General features: G+C 38.3%; 1 protein-coding gene across 3 annotated transcripts in view; it reads right to left on the bottom strand.

Moving 5' to 3' along the window:
- The window catches only part of kcnip3b (Kv channel interacting protein 3b, calsenilin), an 85,558-nt gene that overhangs the window by 67,569 nt on the left and 4,039 nt on the right, over positions 1-13,950 (bottom strand). For all 3 annotated transcript variants that reach the window (XM_036143939.1, XM_036143941.1, XM_036143940.1), the window contains exon 2: positions 2,177-2,359. In XM_036143939.1, coding sequence (XP_035999832.1) covers positions 2,177-2,317 — 141 coding nt within the window. In that variant the 5' untranslated portion in view covers positions 2,318-2,359. The remainder of the gene's footprint in view (positions 1-2,176; positions 2,360-13,950) is intronic.

Raw genomic sequence — 13,950 nt, 5'->3', positions numbered from 1 at the left:
ATATATTATACATTATATTTAAATATAAGCAACTGACTACTAAAAGTAAAAGCAATAATAATAAGATTTGTTTTATATTTTGACAAATATTTATAATCCCTTTTTCATACCATGATTTAAACTGTTTAATGTTTGGACATTGCTTGAGCGCCACATTCAGATTGTTTCAATGTTTCATCTGCAACACACAGAGAAATGCAGAAAGTTTTCGTTGTGGTTCTGATGATGGATGTCTGATGTGGATTTTAAACTCTTAACTTAAAAACTTCTTCTCTCTCCTTAAACAGTTTTTAAATGTTTTCGGCTAGCTGGTTATTTTTGGCTTTGAATGTAATCAGTGCTGTTTGTAGTACAACTATATCTGTACATCTTAATGATTTTAATTGTATAAATAATGGGTTAGTGTGTTCCAGGGACCCAGCCTTTTCAATTATTATTATTGCTCTTTTTTGAAGTGTGATTATTAACTCTATTACAGTTTGTAATTGTTTCCTCAAATTTCTGGATAGTAAATGAACTAGAGTAAAACTAAGGAACATTACAGAATATGAAGCGCTTTATGATCCTTGCCTTTGTTCAATACTAAAATGCTTTTTGATAGTTTGTTTTGAACAAATTTGATGTTAAATTTCCAGATTAATTTGTCGGCAATAACAACACTACAAAGACATCTGATTTGAACTTAACTTTGTAAAGTGCCTTGAGATGACATGTTTCATGAATTGGCGCTATATACATAAAATTTAATTAAATTGAATTGAATTTCATGTACCATTTCAATATTCACATCTTGTATCTGTATTTTGAGCTCAATGATTGGTCTCCCTTTTCCAAATCATATTATTTTTTTTGTTTTGTTCAGATTCGAGGACAATTTCGTACTATCAAACCATAATTTCAATTTATTTATTTTTGCAATTACATTCTCTAGCAGTTTAAAATTATTTCCAATACAGAAAATGTTTGTGTCATTGACAAATGATCCAAACTCCATTATATCAAATATCTTGCATTTTATATAGATATATTATGAAGAATTTAGGGCCCTACTGACCCCGGAAGCTAAGACCAAACACTTAGAGCCCACATCGCCCATATTTTGTGCTGTTGTCCGCAATTTAAATAGTTTTTAACCCATTGTAACACAAGCCCCTTGATCCCATATTGTGATTTATTGTGTTAAAAGCTATTTAAAGAAACTCCACTTTAAAAAATCCTATATAAATTTAGAATCTATGGTTTAAAATGGGCTTAAAATTACCAAAAATATGGAAATGTTAGTCTAGAAATATGATAACTTCCGACATTAAAGGTGTGCAGGAAACCTTTAAACCAGTGGTCATAATGTTATGCCATGAACAGTGTAATCCCTCTGTAATTGATTCCGGTGTAAAACAGCAGAAACGTGCAAAGCAGCTTTGTGTCCATACCAAAATGAGCTGACCTGCTTCCTAAAAAAAAATAAAAAATCTATCTTTAATTTGCATTTTGTAACAGGTTGTTCCTGGTTTCCATGAAACATTCAGAGAGGAAGGAGGGAAACTCAATCAGAGCAGGGCTTCAGGAGGAGCAGGGAATCACTCTGAGGCTCTGTTAGTTCCAGACTCTGCTTGTTGTTGGGGACTGATCTCCGAACCTGCAGGCAGACACACGATTTCTGACACATAATCCCACTCTGCGTGCTGTTCAGGCGGGGACTTGGGGCGCGCACGTTATCAACAGCTTGGAAAGACACGCGTGACTCTGAATCACGACGGGGGGAAAAAGTGCCATTGATGAAGCCCGCACTAAAATAACGATAATAATTTAAAAACAAGAAAAGGAAAAGGACACGGTGGGCAGACGTGATGCCGAGAGACCCTTGGTGTCTGCAGGGTCTCTGCTGCGCTCAGAGCGACGCTTTCCCTCCACATTCAGCTTCCAGCTGAGCTGCAATTACATAACTTCACTAAGAAACTCCGCTTTGGGCAAAAGAACTGGCAGCAGATGAGATCACAGAGCCCACGGAGGGGTGCAAAAAGCACGGACACAGGGTTAAAAATCACCAAAAAGCCTGCAAGTATGAGCAGGTGGAATTTTAACTATTGTTTTTGCGCTTTGCCGTCCACAGCAATCACCGTTTTCTTTGTATTTTCATGATACAAAAATAACAGAGTAGAATATATTTGAGTCTTACCTGCATGTTTTTTTCCCCCGTGTGACTGTGGAGAGATCCCTTGTCCGGTTGTGTGTCCTCTCTCAGCGCGGAGCCTCGACCTGACTGCCGCTCCTCTGGATGCGAAGGAATGTGCGCGCACACACATCCACACACATCCATACTCCGGGATTCACGGGGAGGGTGGGGTGCAGCAGGGAGCAGCTACACAGGAAACGAGTGGACATCAATATTTGAACGCCTAAAGACGCGGGGACAGAGACCAAACCGCATGTGCGTTTATTTTTCCCAACAGGTTAACCTGTAACATCTGGGCAGACGTGCAACATTAAGCCCTGCAGCTGGATTCATGCAGCCGCCGCTCTTTCAATTAATACAACACGCTCCTTTCTCCATCTTTGGAGCTTTTCCTCTCTTTCAGCCGTTCAGACTCTAATGGTCACAACACTTATTGGCACTTTGCAACTTAATGGAGCCTAATAGGATCTCACTAATAATTTCATTAAAGACTTCAACAACAGCAACGCTTCATGGGGCGTCATTAGGAAACACTTTAAAGGGTTGCTGGTTGGGATTGGCAATCCATCCTTCCATCCATGGATGGATGGCGAGCGGGGATGCTGGTGCTTATCTTCAGATAAGTCACTCCATCTCAGGACAAGACAGAGATTCACAGAACTAAAATACACCATCCACACATGTATTTGGCTTCCTCCAGACCCAAAGGCTGGGATTTAAACTCTACCCTAACAACTGCACCTCCATGCAGCTCAGGATTTTCTATGTAGATCTAATTCAATCACAGTAAATTACACTATAAATATCTTCAGTCATATTGTAAATAAGGTTGCCACCCACTGATTGTTTCCTAAACACAATAGTGGAAACAAAATGTTCAAATATCCAAAATAAATATCCCAGCTAATCTGTCTGCATCACGATCATCAAGCAGCGTTTACTGTCATTGTGATAAATCACTATTCTTATCACAATTCCCCCTGACAGCAATAAACAATAAATAATTCTCATCCCTATTTGCCAGGTTGTCAGAAATGTTTCAAGTTGCTGAAGATGTGAAGACACACCACTTTAGTTTTTTTTTTTTTTTTTGGCAGGTGGTTTTGGCCCCTGTGTGAGTGTTGGCTTTTGTAGTTTTTTCCCCCCTATTTTGAAGTTTTGTTGTCTTCTTTAGTTGTGGTATACTGAGAAATTGGGCTGGGGTTGGGGTTTGTGAAGAGGCTTGAGGAACATTTTTCATGATTCCCATTAATAATCTCATAATGAACGTCACCCTGTCTGAATGACGTGGTTAAAATATTAAATATTGCAAAAACAATAATGATGGATGCTCTTCAAGGACCTATTTAAAATGGTGCCGAATCGTTTATTCCACACCATTACCCTGTTGAGTGAAACGATTCTCATATAAAGTTATCCAGCAGCCAGATGAGCAGGAGGAAGGAACAAGGCACGTCGTTTTTCAAGAAAGAGAAATCTGGCAACCAAGAAAGGGGAAAAGAAGAAAGGTGGAAAGAAGATTAAGGGAGGATAAGCAGCTGCAACAACTGAGACAATTAAAGCAGCACAATTCAGAGAGTTGGAGCCAATGTCAGCAACAGATATGTCTGTTAGGATACCCAAAACTTCAATATGTCTATTATCTAAATGCAGAATAATTAGAGAGGGACTTTTTTTTTATTTTTCTTGAAGGTCAGACATTTAGTGTACACACAATGATCTTATTTTGCCTTTAAACTATTTGGGAAAGCCCAGAAGATGATGACATGACTTTTAAAAGATCTAATTGCAACATTTGAGTTAATCTGAGGAACACCTGTGGATACATTTTAGGAAAGCCCCTCAGATAAGTTGTCATTTTGTGTACCTAATTAAATCAGAAAGAGAACTTCAAGCCTGGTTCATCCATTTATACAGTTTGCAGATTCCTCAAGTTGTTTCAAACAATTTTACCCAAGAATGCCCATTGTGGAATTCTGCCATAATTACATTTAGGAAGGTGCTGGGTTCTGTGTTCAGGAGATAAACTTGCTTTGAAAGGTGTGCATAAATTAACTAAAGCAAAATGCATTGTAAAGATCCAGGCTGAAGCTGGTAAGAAAACGTCACTGTCCAAAGTGAAACCTGAAAGGTCACTCAGAGTGAAGTAAGCCGTTAACGACGTTAAAAGTAAGATTACAGTTTGTAAATCCGAACAATGACAACTACTTTTAATTTAGGAGATACGTCCTGGTGTCTGATGAAATTAAGATTCAGGTTTGGAGGAAAAAGGGGGAAGCTGCTGGCCTGAAAACATGATCCAGAGTCAGAAGTACGAGGGTGGCAGTGTCATGTGATGTGGCCGTTTTGCTGCAGGAGATAATAGACTTATGTTACTTATGGAGAAAGAAACTTGTGTGGAAAAATTATAGAAATGTTTTTAGAGATCAACCAGGAAGTTAAAGCCTGTGCACCGTCCAGCTAGGTCCTCCAAATAGGTAAATACCCCATTTAATAAAAAGCACTAACTAATTGCATACTAGAGCTGCAGATTAATAAATTACAAACATCCTCCAAGCTTTGATTCTCATTTAAAAAGTTTGCATAATAAAGTGTTTCTGAAAAATGTCTAAATTGAAATGAAACAATTTTTAAGCGTATAATTAAAAAGCTCAGGTTGTTTTCCGATGTCCATCCATTAAATTGCTTTGAAAAGATGCTACCTACAAAAAGTGGGACAAATATATTCTTTTTTTATGAAAAAGATTTGAACGCAGCAGAAAAATCAGGCACAAAGAGCTCGGTTCTCTTAAAGTCCTTCATCTCTTTTGTCCCCCATCCCCACTGCAGCAAATTTAAGATAATGTGAGGAAGATTTACTCTTTTGTGTGGGAGCGCGTGCCCGTGTGTGCGTGGGTCTGCATAACATTATCATCATGTGAGTCTTTAGGAGAGAAACACAATTAACGCACTCTGCTAGAGAAACCATGTTTGCTTGGTGAGGAACTAAATCAATTTAGTCAACGGCTTCCTGTAAAGCTGCCGGCAGCAGAAAGAAAGACAGCAGAACCGGACCAAACAGAGACTTGGGGAGGTCAAGCTTCTTCACACATCACGCTGATTGTTTAATGAGCAGCCGGGAAACGTTACCGCCCTGCAGGACAAACGAAGGAAGGCAGTATTCCCAATTAAACTGATTCCTGTTATTAACCAAAGCTGGAGAAATGGCAAAGCTAAGAACACAGGCTTTGCTCAAAAGGAAGATACAGTGGCTTGCAAAAGTATTCACACCCCTTGAACTTTTCCACATTTTGTCACATTACAAAAACAAACATAAATATATTTCATTGGAATCGTATATGAAAGACCAATTAAAAGCGGTAAACAGCTGTGAAGGAGAAAGAAAACAAACAAAAAACTAAAAAGTGCAGTGTGAAAAAGTATTCAGCCCCCCCTGAGTCAAAACTTTGTTGGACCACCGTTTGCTGCAATTACAGCTGCAAGTCTTTTGGGGTATGTTTCTATCAGCTTTGCACATCTCGTGACTGAAACTTTTGCCCATTCTTCTTTACAAAACAGTTCAAGCTCAGTCAGATCAGATGCAGAGCGTTTGTGAACAGCAGTTTTCAGATCTTGCCACAGATTCTTTAGGTCTGGACTTTGACTGGGCCATTCTAACAGATGAATATGTTTTGTTTTAAACCTGCTGGAAGGTGACCCTCAGACTCAGACTCAAGTATTTTGCAGACTCTGACATGTTTTCTTCCATGATGCTTTGGTCTCATCTGGCCAAAGCATCTTTTTCCACATGGTAGATCATATTGTTCAAGTGTTCTTCCACTTGAACAATATAATTGAAACAAAATATGAAGATATCTACGCAGGACCTGGTGAGACTACATTCAACCTTTCAGCACTCCTAGAGACTCCAAGTACGCAACAAAATGTATTTAGGGGTTAAAAAAAGTGGATTTTGCATTATGTGTCCCCTTTAATTGTGTACTATATAAATAAATAAATAAATAAATAAATAAATAAATATATATATATATATATATATATATATATATATATATATATATATATATATATATATATATATATATATATATATATATATATATATAATTTAATTGAACAAATATCGATACTGCGATAACTTGAATATATATAGAGGCAATTGCAGTAAATAGAGGATAACTCATTTTACATGTATGGGAAAGAAAATAAATAATATTTAACTTAACTTAAATAATATTTAACAGAATTGGGAGCAATGGTCGCCAAAAATTAAATCACAAAAATTTGTGAAAAGAAACAACACACTTAAGCTTAAGCCATGCATAAAAAGACACACAAAAACGAATAGGACACTATATCTAGTACAGAACAATACTCTCAGAACATTATAGCATTTCCCATGAATAATGATAACTTAAACAGAAACAAAAGAATAAATTATAAACAGATAATATAAGAGTTGCTAAAATCAATATGAACCATGAGATAATAACTAGAGATAAACTTTAACCAAATACCAGAGTGAATTGATGCGTCTTTGTTGTATGTACTTCTTAAAATTCTCACATTGTTTGAAGGGAATGTAAACAGTTTCTGAATTAAACAAAATATCACATCCAAAGGTGTTTAGTTTGGCCATGTGGCTGTGGAGCCGCTCCAACTACAACTTCAGATATTTTTCTAGGCTAAAGTTTAATGAACATGGTTTGATCTTTGCATTAATAAAATATGAAAGTCAAGTAGTTCGGCTCGGATGGTTTTAAGCAGAGAAGCTGGATCATTGAAGTCCCACCACAGCCTATTTGATACCTCGTTAAGTATGCCATGTAAGCCCTAAGTGAGACATAAAATTTACATAAACCGAGACAAGAAGAAGGCTTAAGCGAAATGAAGTCTCTGGTTATAAAAATCTAATCTTTGTAGCTGTGTCTCATTGGACAAATTGCATACAAGTGACTGATTCATTTCTTTCAAGAGATTTAGATAAAATGGTGAGCAAACTGTAACCTGTGAAATGTTGGCAGCATTTCTGGTAGTCAGCTGATTGAAAGTCAATTCATTTATAGTCAGTTCCTAACAGACAGATATATTCACTTCACTAATTTTATCATATAAGCAATAATAAATCAAATAGAAAAGGTTTAACTTCTAGGGACTCGAACCGGTTCCTCCAAAAGGTTTGTCAAGATGGCGGTATAAACATAAACTAAAAAACAAATTCATGCATCAGAAAAACATTGAAATAGACGAATTATTGCACATGTTAATGCATTATTACAAACGAGCAAATAAAAAATAGAACGAAACATCTGGACATAGACGTATACAAATAAATATATGAAACCATTCTGACCATATTCACTTCCGATAAAATGTCAATTTATTGCAAAACAAAAGAAAAATACAAAAGGTAAGGACGACATCTGAGACTAAGATCTTAGAACAAAAAGATCCTTTGCTGTCCCACAGTGGGGGGAATTCAGATGTACCAGCAGCAAAGAGGAAGTTTACAGCTTATGAAAATAAATAATTGTAAGGATCCCTAGGGGTTTGATTACTTATTGTAGCTGTCTGGGGATCCAGCAGCCTGTTTATATTTTGCACTTTTAGTATTGTTTCTGTCATTAGTTTAGTTTTCTGTTCAGCGTTTATCTTATTCACCCAAACAGACACACATAACTGATGCTCATATAAACTGATGAACTAGTCTCAACTGTTTACCTTCTGCTATATGTGTCTCGTCTTATTTGTGCTTTTTGTGCAAGAGGTTTTTGATATCTCAAACTGTTTATTTTCTTTATTAATTATGTTTATTAGTTATGTTTTTTTCCCTCCATCCATCCTTTTTGTTGCCTCTATCTTTTTCACAGAGTAATGGCAGCGCCATGTGGGCACCGTGTAAGGCGGTTCCTTGGCAGCAAGGCCTCAGTAAATCGTCTCCCATTTAAATGTTTGTGATGTTTGTTATGTTGTGGCGATTGTACAGAAACAGCAATTTCCCTCTGGGATTATTAAAGTATTTCTGATTCTGATTAGTTTGTTCTTGTATATGTATTCTTGTATCTGTTAGATTTGGTTCCTGTGTTTGTCAGCTTCTGTTCATTATGACATTGGTAGTCCTGTTAGAGCTTTACTTGCTGCCTGCCCATACATAGTTTTTGTTAGGTTGTTCCTTTATCTCTGGCATTTCTTCATGTTTCTTTTAAAGTCAGTTCTCCATCTGCTCCTGTCCGCTCGCTGCCCCCCTTTCCCTTCGCTTTATTGCCTTTTATTCCTCTCATCTGTGTTAATTTGCTCCACCTGCTGCTCCTCCCAACTCCTCCTATATATTCTAATCAGCTCAGCCATTACCAGTTGTCAAGTCCTCCATCAATCCACCCCATTCTGGTCTCACGTATGCCGTGATAATGGTTCCTGTCATCCCCGCGTCTTTCAAGTCTTATTACCTCAAATAAATCTCTTTATTATTTGACATACGGCCTCCCAGCTCTTCTGTGTTTTGACATACTCAAAAGATTAAAGAAATGTGCCACTGAGCGGGGTGGTTGTAAGAAATGTGCAAAACATGTATGCGTATTCAGGCAGGAAAACACCAACAGACTACTTATGATGAAAAAGAAAAAAGAAATGTGCTAGAAAAAGCAGCAGGGTTGTTAACATTCATTTAGTCTGTTGGGAGCAGTGCTGGTTATAAAGTCTAACAGCTGCTGGGAGGAAGCTTATTCTAAAGATGTGGAGCAAAACACAGTAATGCAAAAAATGTCTACTAGTATTTTCTGCTTGATGGATGCAATAGCACAAACAGCTTGAAATCTAAGTAGGTAATTTACCTAACAAAGCCTTTGCTGTAAACCATCACAAGAAGTGCATTTTTCTTCTCTGGTATAAAACGATCCATCCCCATGACTCGTACATCGTACAGTGGCCTGCATTTAATGAAGCTGTGGTTTGACGGTCACAGCACAGCAGCAGGTGTGACAATATTGTGCATTTTTCTGCTTTAAAATAGAAAAATCATTCGGCTTACTTACCTGCACATCTCTCAAAGAGTAAATTACACGATAGCTGTTTCTTTAAAGATAGAAGCATCATTACATTAAACTAGCGTCTGATAAAACCTGTTCAACACAAAGCAAACCCTTTTAAAGGTCAGGAGAGAGACATTCCTGTTACTGAAGCTTTTATCTCTAAAGTGTCTCATAATTCACTGGATTCTTTTAAAGAAACTCAGATTTGATCATTTTATCCTAATGTTTTTTCCTCTCCCTGCGATGTTATCTCCGCTTCGCTTTGGTTCATACTGCAAACACACACACACACACACACACACACACACACACACTTCTGTGCTGCGGCCCACATCTAAATATAATTTATAACACAGATCGAGCGTCATGTGGAGGTCAGTGAAGGAGAACTGCATGTTAACCTGTGGGTGGATGCTTGAATTGACTCTCGGTAGGTACAAGTTTCATTTGCTTCCCTGAATTTCTCTTCTTGACTCGGTCACACACATTATTTTGCCTTCCTCGCAGTGAGGAAGGTTCAGAAGCAGGTACCAGAGAGAAAGACTCAATAGGACACAATAAAGCAAAGGTCAACTCCATCTGAGCTCCAGCAGCTCATACAGAAACAACCCGATGAATGCTCCTGTTAGACAACATCCCTCTGTTCACAAAGCTCGGGGTGCAGGGTCGGGGGGGACAGATGATTCTGCTGTCTGTCTCTACATTAGTGCCCAAAGTCTGAAGTTAAGCCGCTGCACCAGGAAACCTTCGATCACGGGGTAACAACAGAGTTCCTACAACTTCTGGAAAAGAATGGAATATGATTGGAGTATTTTAATTGTCTGGATAACTATGAGAAACTGAGAATGAAAAAAATATCCAACCATCCGAAAACTCAAAACTCAAACACAGTCGATTTTCGTATCATACGTTGACATGATTATGCATTTTCTATCATGTTTTTAATCATATTTCTCAGATCATATAAAGTTCTAACTTTGGGTTGAGACTGAAAGATCTGCTTCATGTTCTGCCCTACAGTGATTTACGTAACTTTTTAAATGCCATTTTTACTGCTTCCAGAAGATATTTATTTCTTAGTTATATTATTCAGTAAATGTGATTCCAGATTATTTCTATCATTTAATATTTCTAATAACACAATAGCCAAGAAATGGAACTTAAGCGGAAATTCAATTGAAGAACCTCTATTGCCTACATCCATCCAATCAGAGGCTCATCCGCCTCCGACGCAAGCCAATCAGCTTTGAACTGCTCCTCCACGAAGCCAATCAGCATCCTGGGTTCATCTTAAAAGAACTTCAAATCCACATCTCAGCTTCTACCCAGCAAAGAGCAAGCGGTGGCTGCGCAATGTCTGATTTGGATTCTGATGACTGGATTCAACCCACCTCCATCCCCTTCTCCACCATCGTAGCAAGCTCCATCTGACTTTCCTACGGTCCTCCTTCAACCTCGTCCCCATCAGAGTGTAATTCCTCCCGGACTCTTACTGCATGCCCTGTCACATCTCAGACGGTCCGGCAGAAGATCCACTCCACCACCAGTTTCAGGCCTGGGGGGAACATCCCTGTTCTCATACACCTGCTTATGCATATTGAAGTATAATTCAGCGTGAATGTGAACCTCCTGCCGAGGTCTGAGTGCCAAAGTCTTAAAATATTGTATCAATAAAATTATTCTAATTGTCTCTTCTCTCCGTGTGAGTTTTTCAGATTGAAATGCTTTTCATAAAAGATAAACAATAATATACTCATTCAATAACACACACACACACATACACACACAAAAACTGTTTCATGACAGACATTAAACCACACAATAAATAATAAAATCAAATTGCATTGACCACGTAAACCAGGGGTCTGAAACCTTTGGCCCTTAAGAGGCTCTATCTTCGGCCAAAAATGCTAAAGAATTGAGCTGTGATTAAAGATGTGAAGATAATTAAAAACTGCTAATTTTAACCGGTTTTCTTAGGTATTGTCTTGCAATACATGTATAGCATTTCCACAAAGAATGACAATAATAGTGTAGGAGGAGGATTTTTTTTTTAATTCAATGACGTATTTCTCAGTAGGTAGCAAACTGTGTTGCTTTTTTAAGTCATTTTCTATAAAGATGTAATGTCTCTTTAAAGAGAACGTATTAAAACTAAGAACAAAATGAAAAAAATATCCGTCCGTCCGTCCGTCTTCTTCCGCTTATCCGGGGTCGGGTCGCGGGGGTAGCAGCTTCAGTAGGGAGGCCCAGACGTGAAAAAAATATGTTCTTTAAATTAAAAATCTAAAAGAAATTCCTGTAGTGGATATGGTAAAAGCAAGCAGCTTTGTTTCGAAGAGTCGTGTTGCTTTTGTGGCTCTAAACAAATTTTGTTTAGCTGGAGTGAAGGAAAAATAGCTCTAGGGTTGTAAATGTTGCCGACCCCTGATCTAAACCCATATTTGTACTAACTCTCAAAAGTATTTATACCTTTTAAATAAGTATTTTACTGAGCCTTTGTATGAAAGGACATTAGATGGTGTATATTTATTAACTGGAATAAGTGGCCTTAAAAATGCGTTTTAAATAAAAAACTTGAAATTGTGGCATGAGCATTGTATTTATCCTGACACCTCGAAAAAGAAATCCAGTTTAACCAACTGCCTTTAAACGTCACCTAATCAGTAAACATTGTCCAGTTGTGTCATAATTTAAAGTGAGCATGAATCCAGCTGTTCTGCGAAGGCCCCAGAGGTTTGTTGGAGAACATCAGTGAATAAACAGCAGCATGAAGAAGACCAAGAAGCACAGCAGAGTGGAGAAGTTTGAAGCAGTTATTATTTGAATATCTCATAGAATAGTATAACTGCAGATTTACCAAGATATACGACGCCAAGAGCAATCATCAAATAAGCAGTCCTAGTAACTCTGGAGGAGCTGCCAAGATCTGCAGCTCAGGTGGAAGAATCTGCTGACAGGACAACCAGCCGTGAACTTCACAAATCCCGGATAGGAAAGTGGCGAGACGAAAGCGATAATTCAAATAAAGAATAAAGTCTAAACTGCAGTTTTCTGAAGTCATGTAAGGCAGTGGTTCACAAGCCTGGACCTCAGGATCCACAGTTCTGATGTTTTAGGCGTTTTAGGCTCTGCTGCCACATACCTGCCTTAAATAAAAGGGTGATCAACAGGCCTCTGCACAACTTAATGGCACGTAGAGGTGGAAAAGTCATCGTATAAATGAGGTGTGCTGGACCAGAAACCTGTTTAAAATATGAAGGACACCGGGCCCTGGGGACCAGGATTAAGAACCACTGATGTAGGGAACACAGCAAAAAGGAGGAAACCTTTTGGCCTAAATACATAAGTCTGATGCAGATGGCTCCACAAAGTAATGATTCATGGAGAATACAAATGCTACTACATTTTCAAACTTGTATTAGTTAAAGAAAATTTTAAAACGCATCATTTATCTTCCCAGTCACAATCATGCACTGCTCTGTGTTGGTCGGTTATTTAGAAAGGCTCATAAAATAAACTGAGGTTTGTAGCTGAAATGTGACAAAGGGTGAAAATGTTCAGTGGGTTTACAAACGTATGCAATGAGCAAGGTTTAATATTACCTGGCAGTTCATTAACTATTCCTTCTTTAATATGAGACCAAGATCTAGACGATCAAGTTATTTTCCACCTATTTTCTCCTTTTCGTTTGCACATATCTGTTTCCTGCTATCCAGAGCAAATCTATGTTTGGACCTGAAATTAAAGTCGGAAATGTGCTTTTAATGAGCATCAGCAAGACAAGCGAAGCACTGAAGTTGCAGCTCGGGGATACTCTGTTATTTCACAACTTCAAGGCTGCATCACAATGCAGATGGATAATGCAATAAACTGAAACTTTACCTTTGTAATGCAAAATGTAGTCAAAGTAAAAAGCTTGTCATTAGTAATTTTGGTCTGATTGCTTTCCTTTTCCTGCATCAACATTATTCTCGCTTTGGCAGGGATTCTCGCTTTTCCCTTTTTTCTTTCAGATGAACGCTCAGGGATTTATGCACATCGGCTGTGAGCTTGTCGCCATGAAGGCAGGAGCGGGTGGCAGATGAGGACTCATCATCAAAGTAATGTAAATTCCCGTCTGCCGCAGGCGGAGATTCCCCAAAGAAAGAGCTTCACAGCTGGAATATACCGTCACTCTTTTGCCTTCAGATGGTGAAGAAACTGAAGAATAACACAGACACAACAGCGGCAGCTCGGGAGTAACTCGCCCCTCAGGATTTCATGTTTCTATGGAGAAGTATGCCTATTTTTAGAACTGATATAAATAGATCTTCCTGTAGCTCCAATGCACAAAATCCAGTCTGTATGTACCCAGCAGCCTTTATTCTATATCATATCATGTTGTTCAGTTTGTGTTCCTATTGCTGCGTTTTAGCGAAAGTTTGACCCCCATCTCCTGTTTTACTGACAGAACACCGAGCGGTTTGCAGAGTAAAGTGGAAAAAAGAAAGTGCCATTTGTCTCAGTGACATCAGAGCTGAGCTGTGTGATTCGAGACCATGCTGACACTGGGGGTGGTTAGAAAGTAGGACTGGAACTTGGACAAACCAACATTTCTCCACCCAGAAGAGGACTGAAGCCTGAAAATGAACCCAGACAGCTTGATTTAAAAAAAAAAAAGGAACCTATTATAACTAACCTGATCAGCTGTGGAGTGGACATCAAGTAACAAGGGGACACAAGCAGCTTATTGAGGAGGAGGAGGGG

This window comes from Fundulus heteroclitus, chromosome 12 (genome assembly GCF_011125445.2).
Source record: "Fundulus heteroclitus isolate FHET01 chromosome 12, MU-UCD_Fhet_4.1, whole genome shotgun sequence".
NCBI lineage: Eukaryota > Metazoa > Chordata > Actinopteri > Cyprinodontiformes > Fundulidae > Fundulus > Fundulus heteroclitus.
Note: the sequence above shows the minus strand (reverse complement) of the source record. Positions and strands in the feature narration are given on the sequence as shown.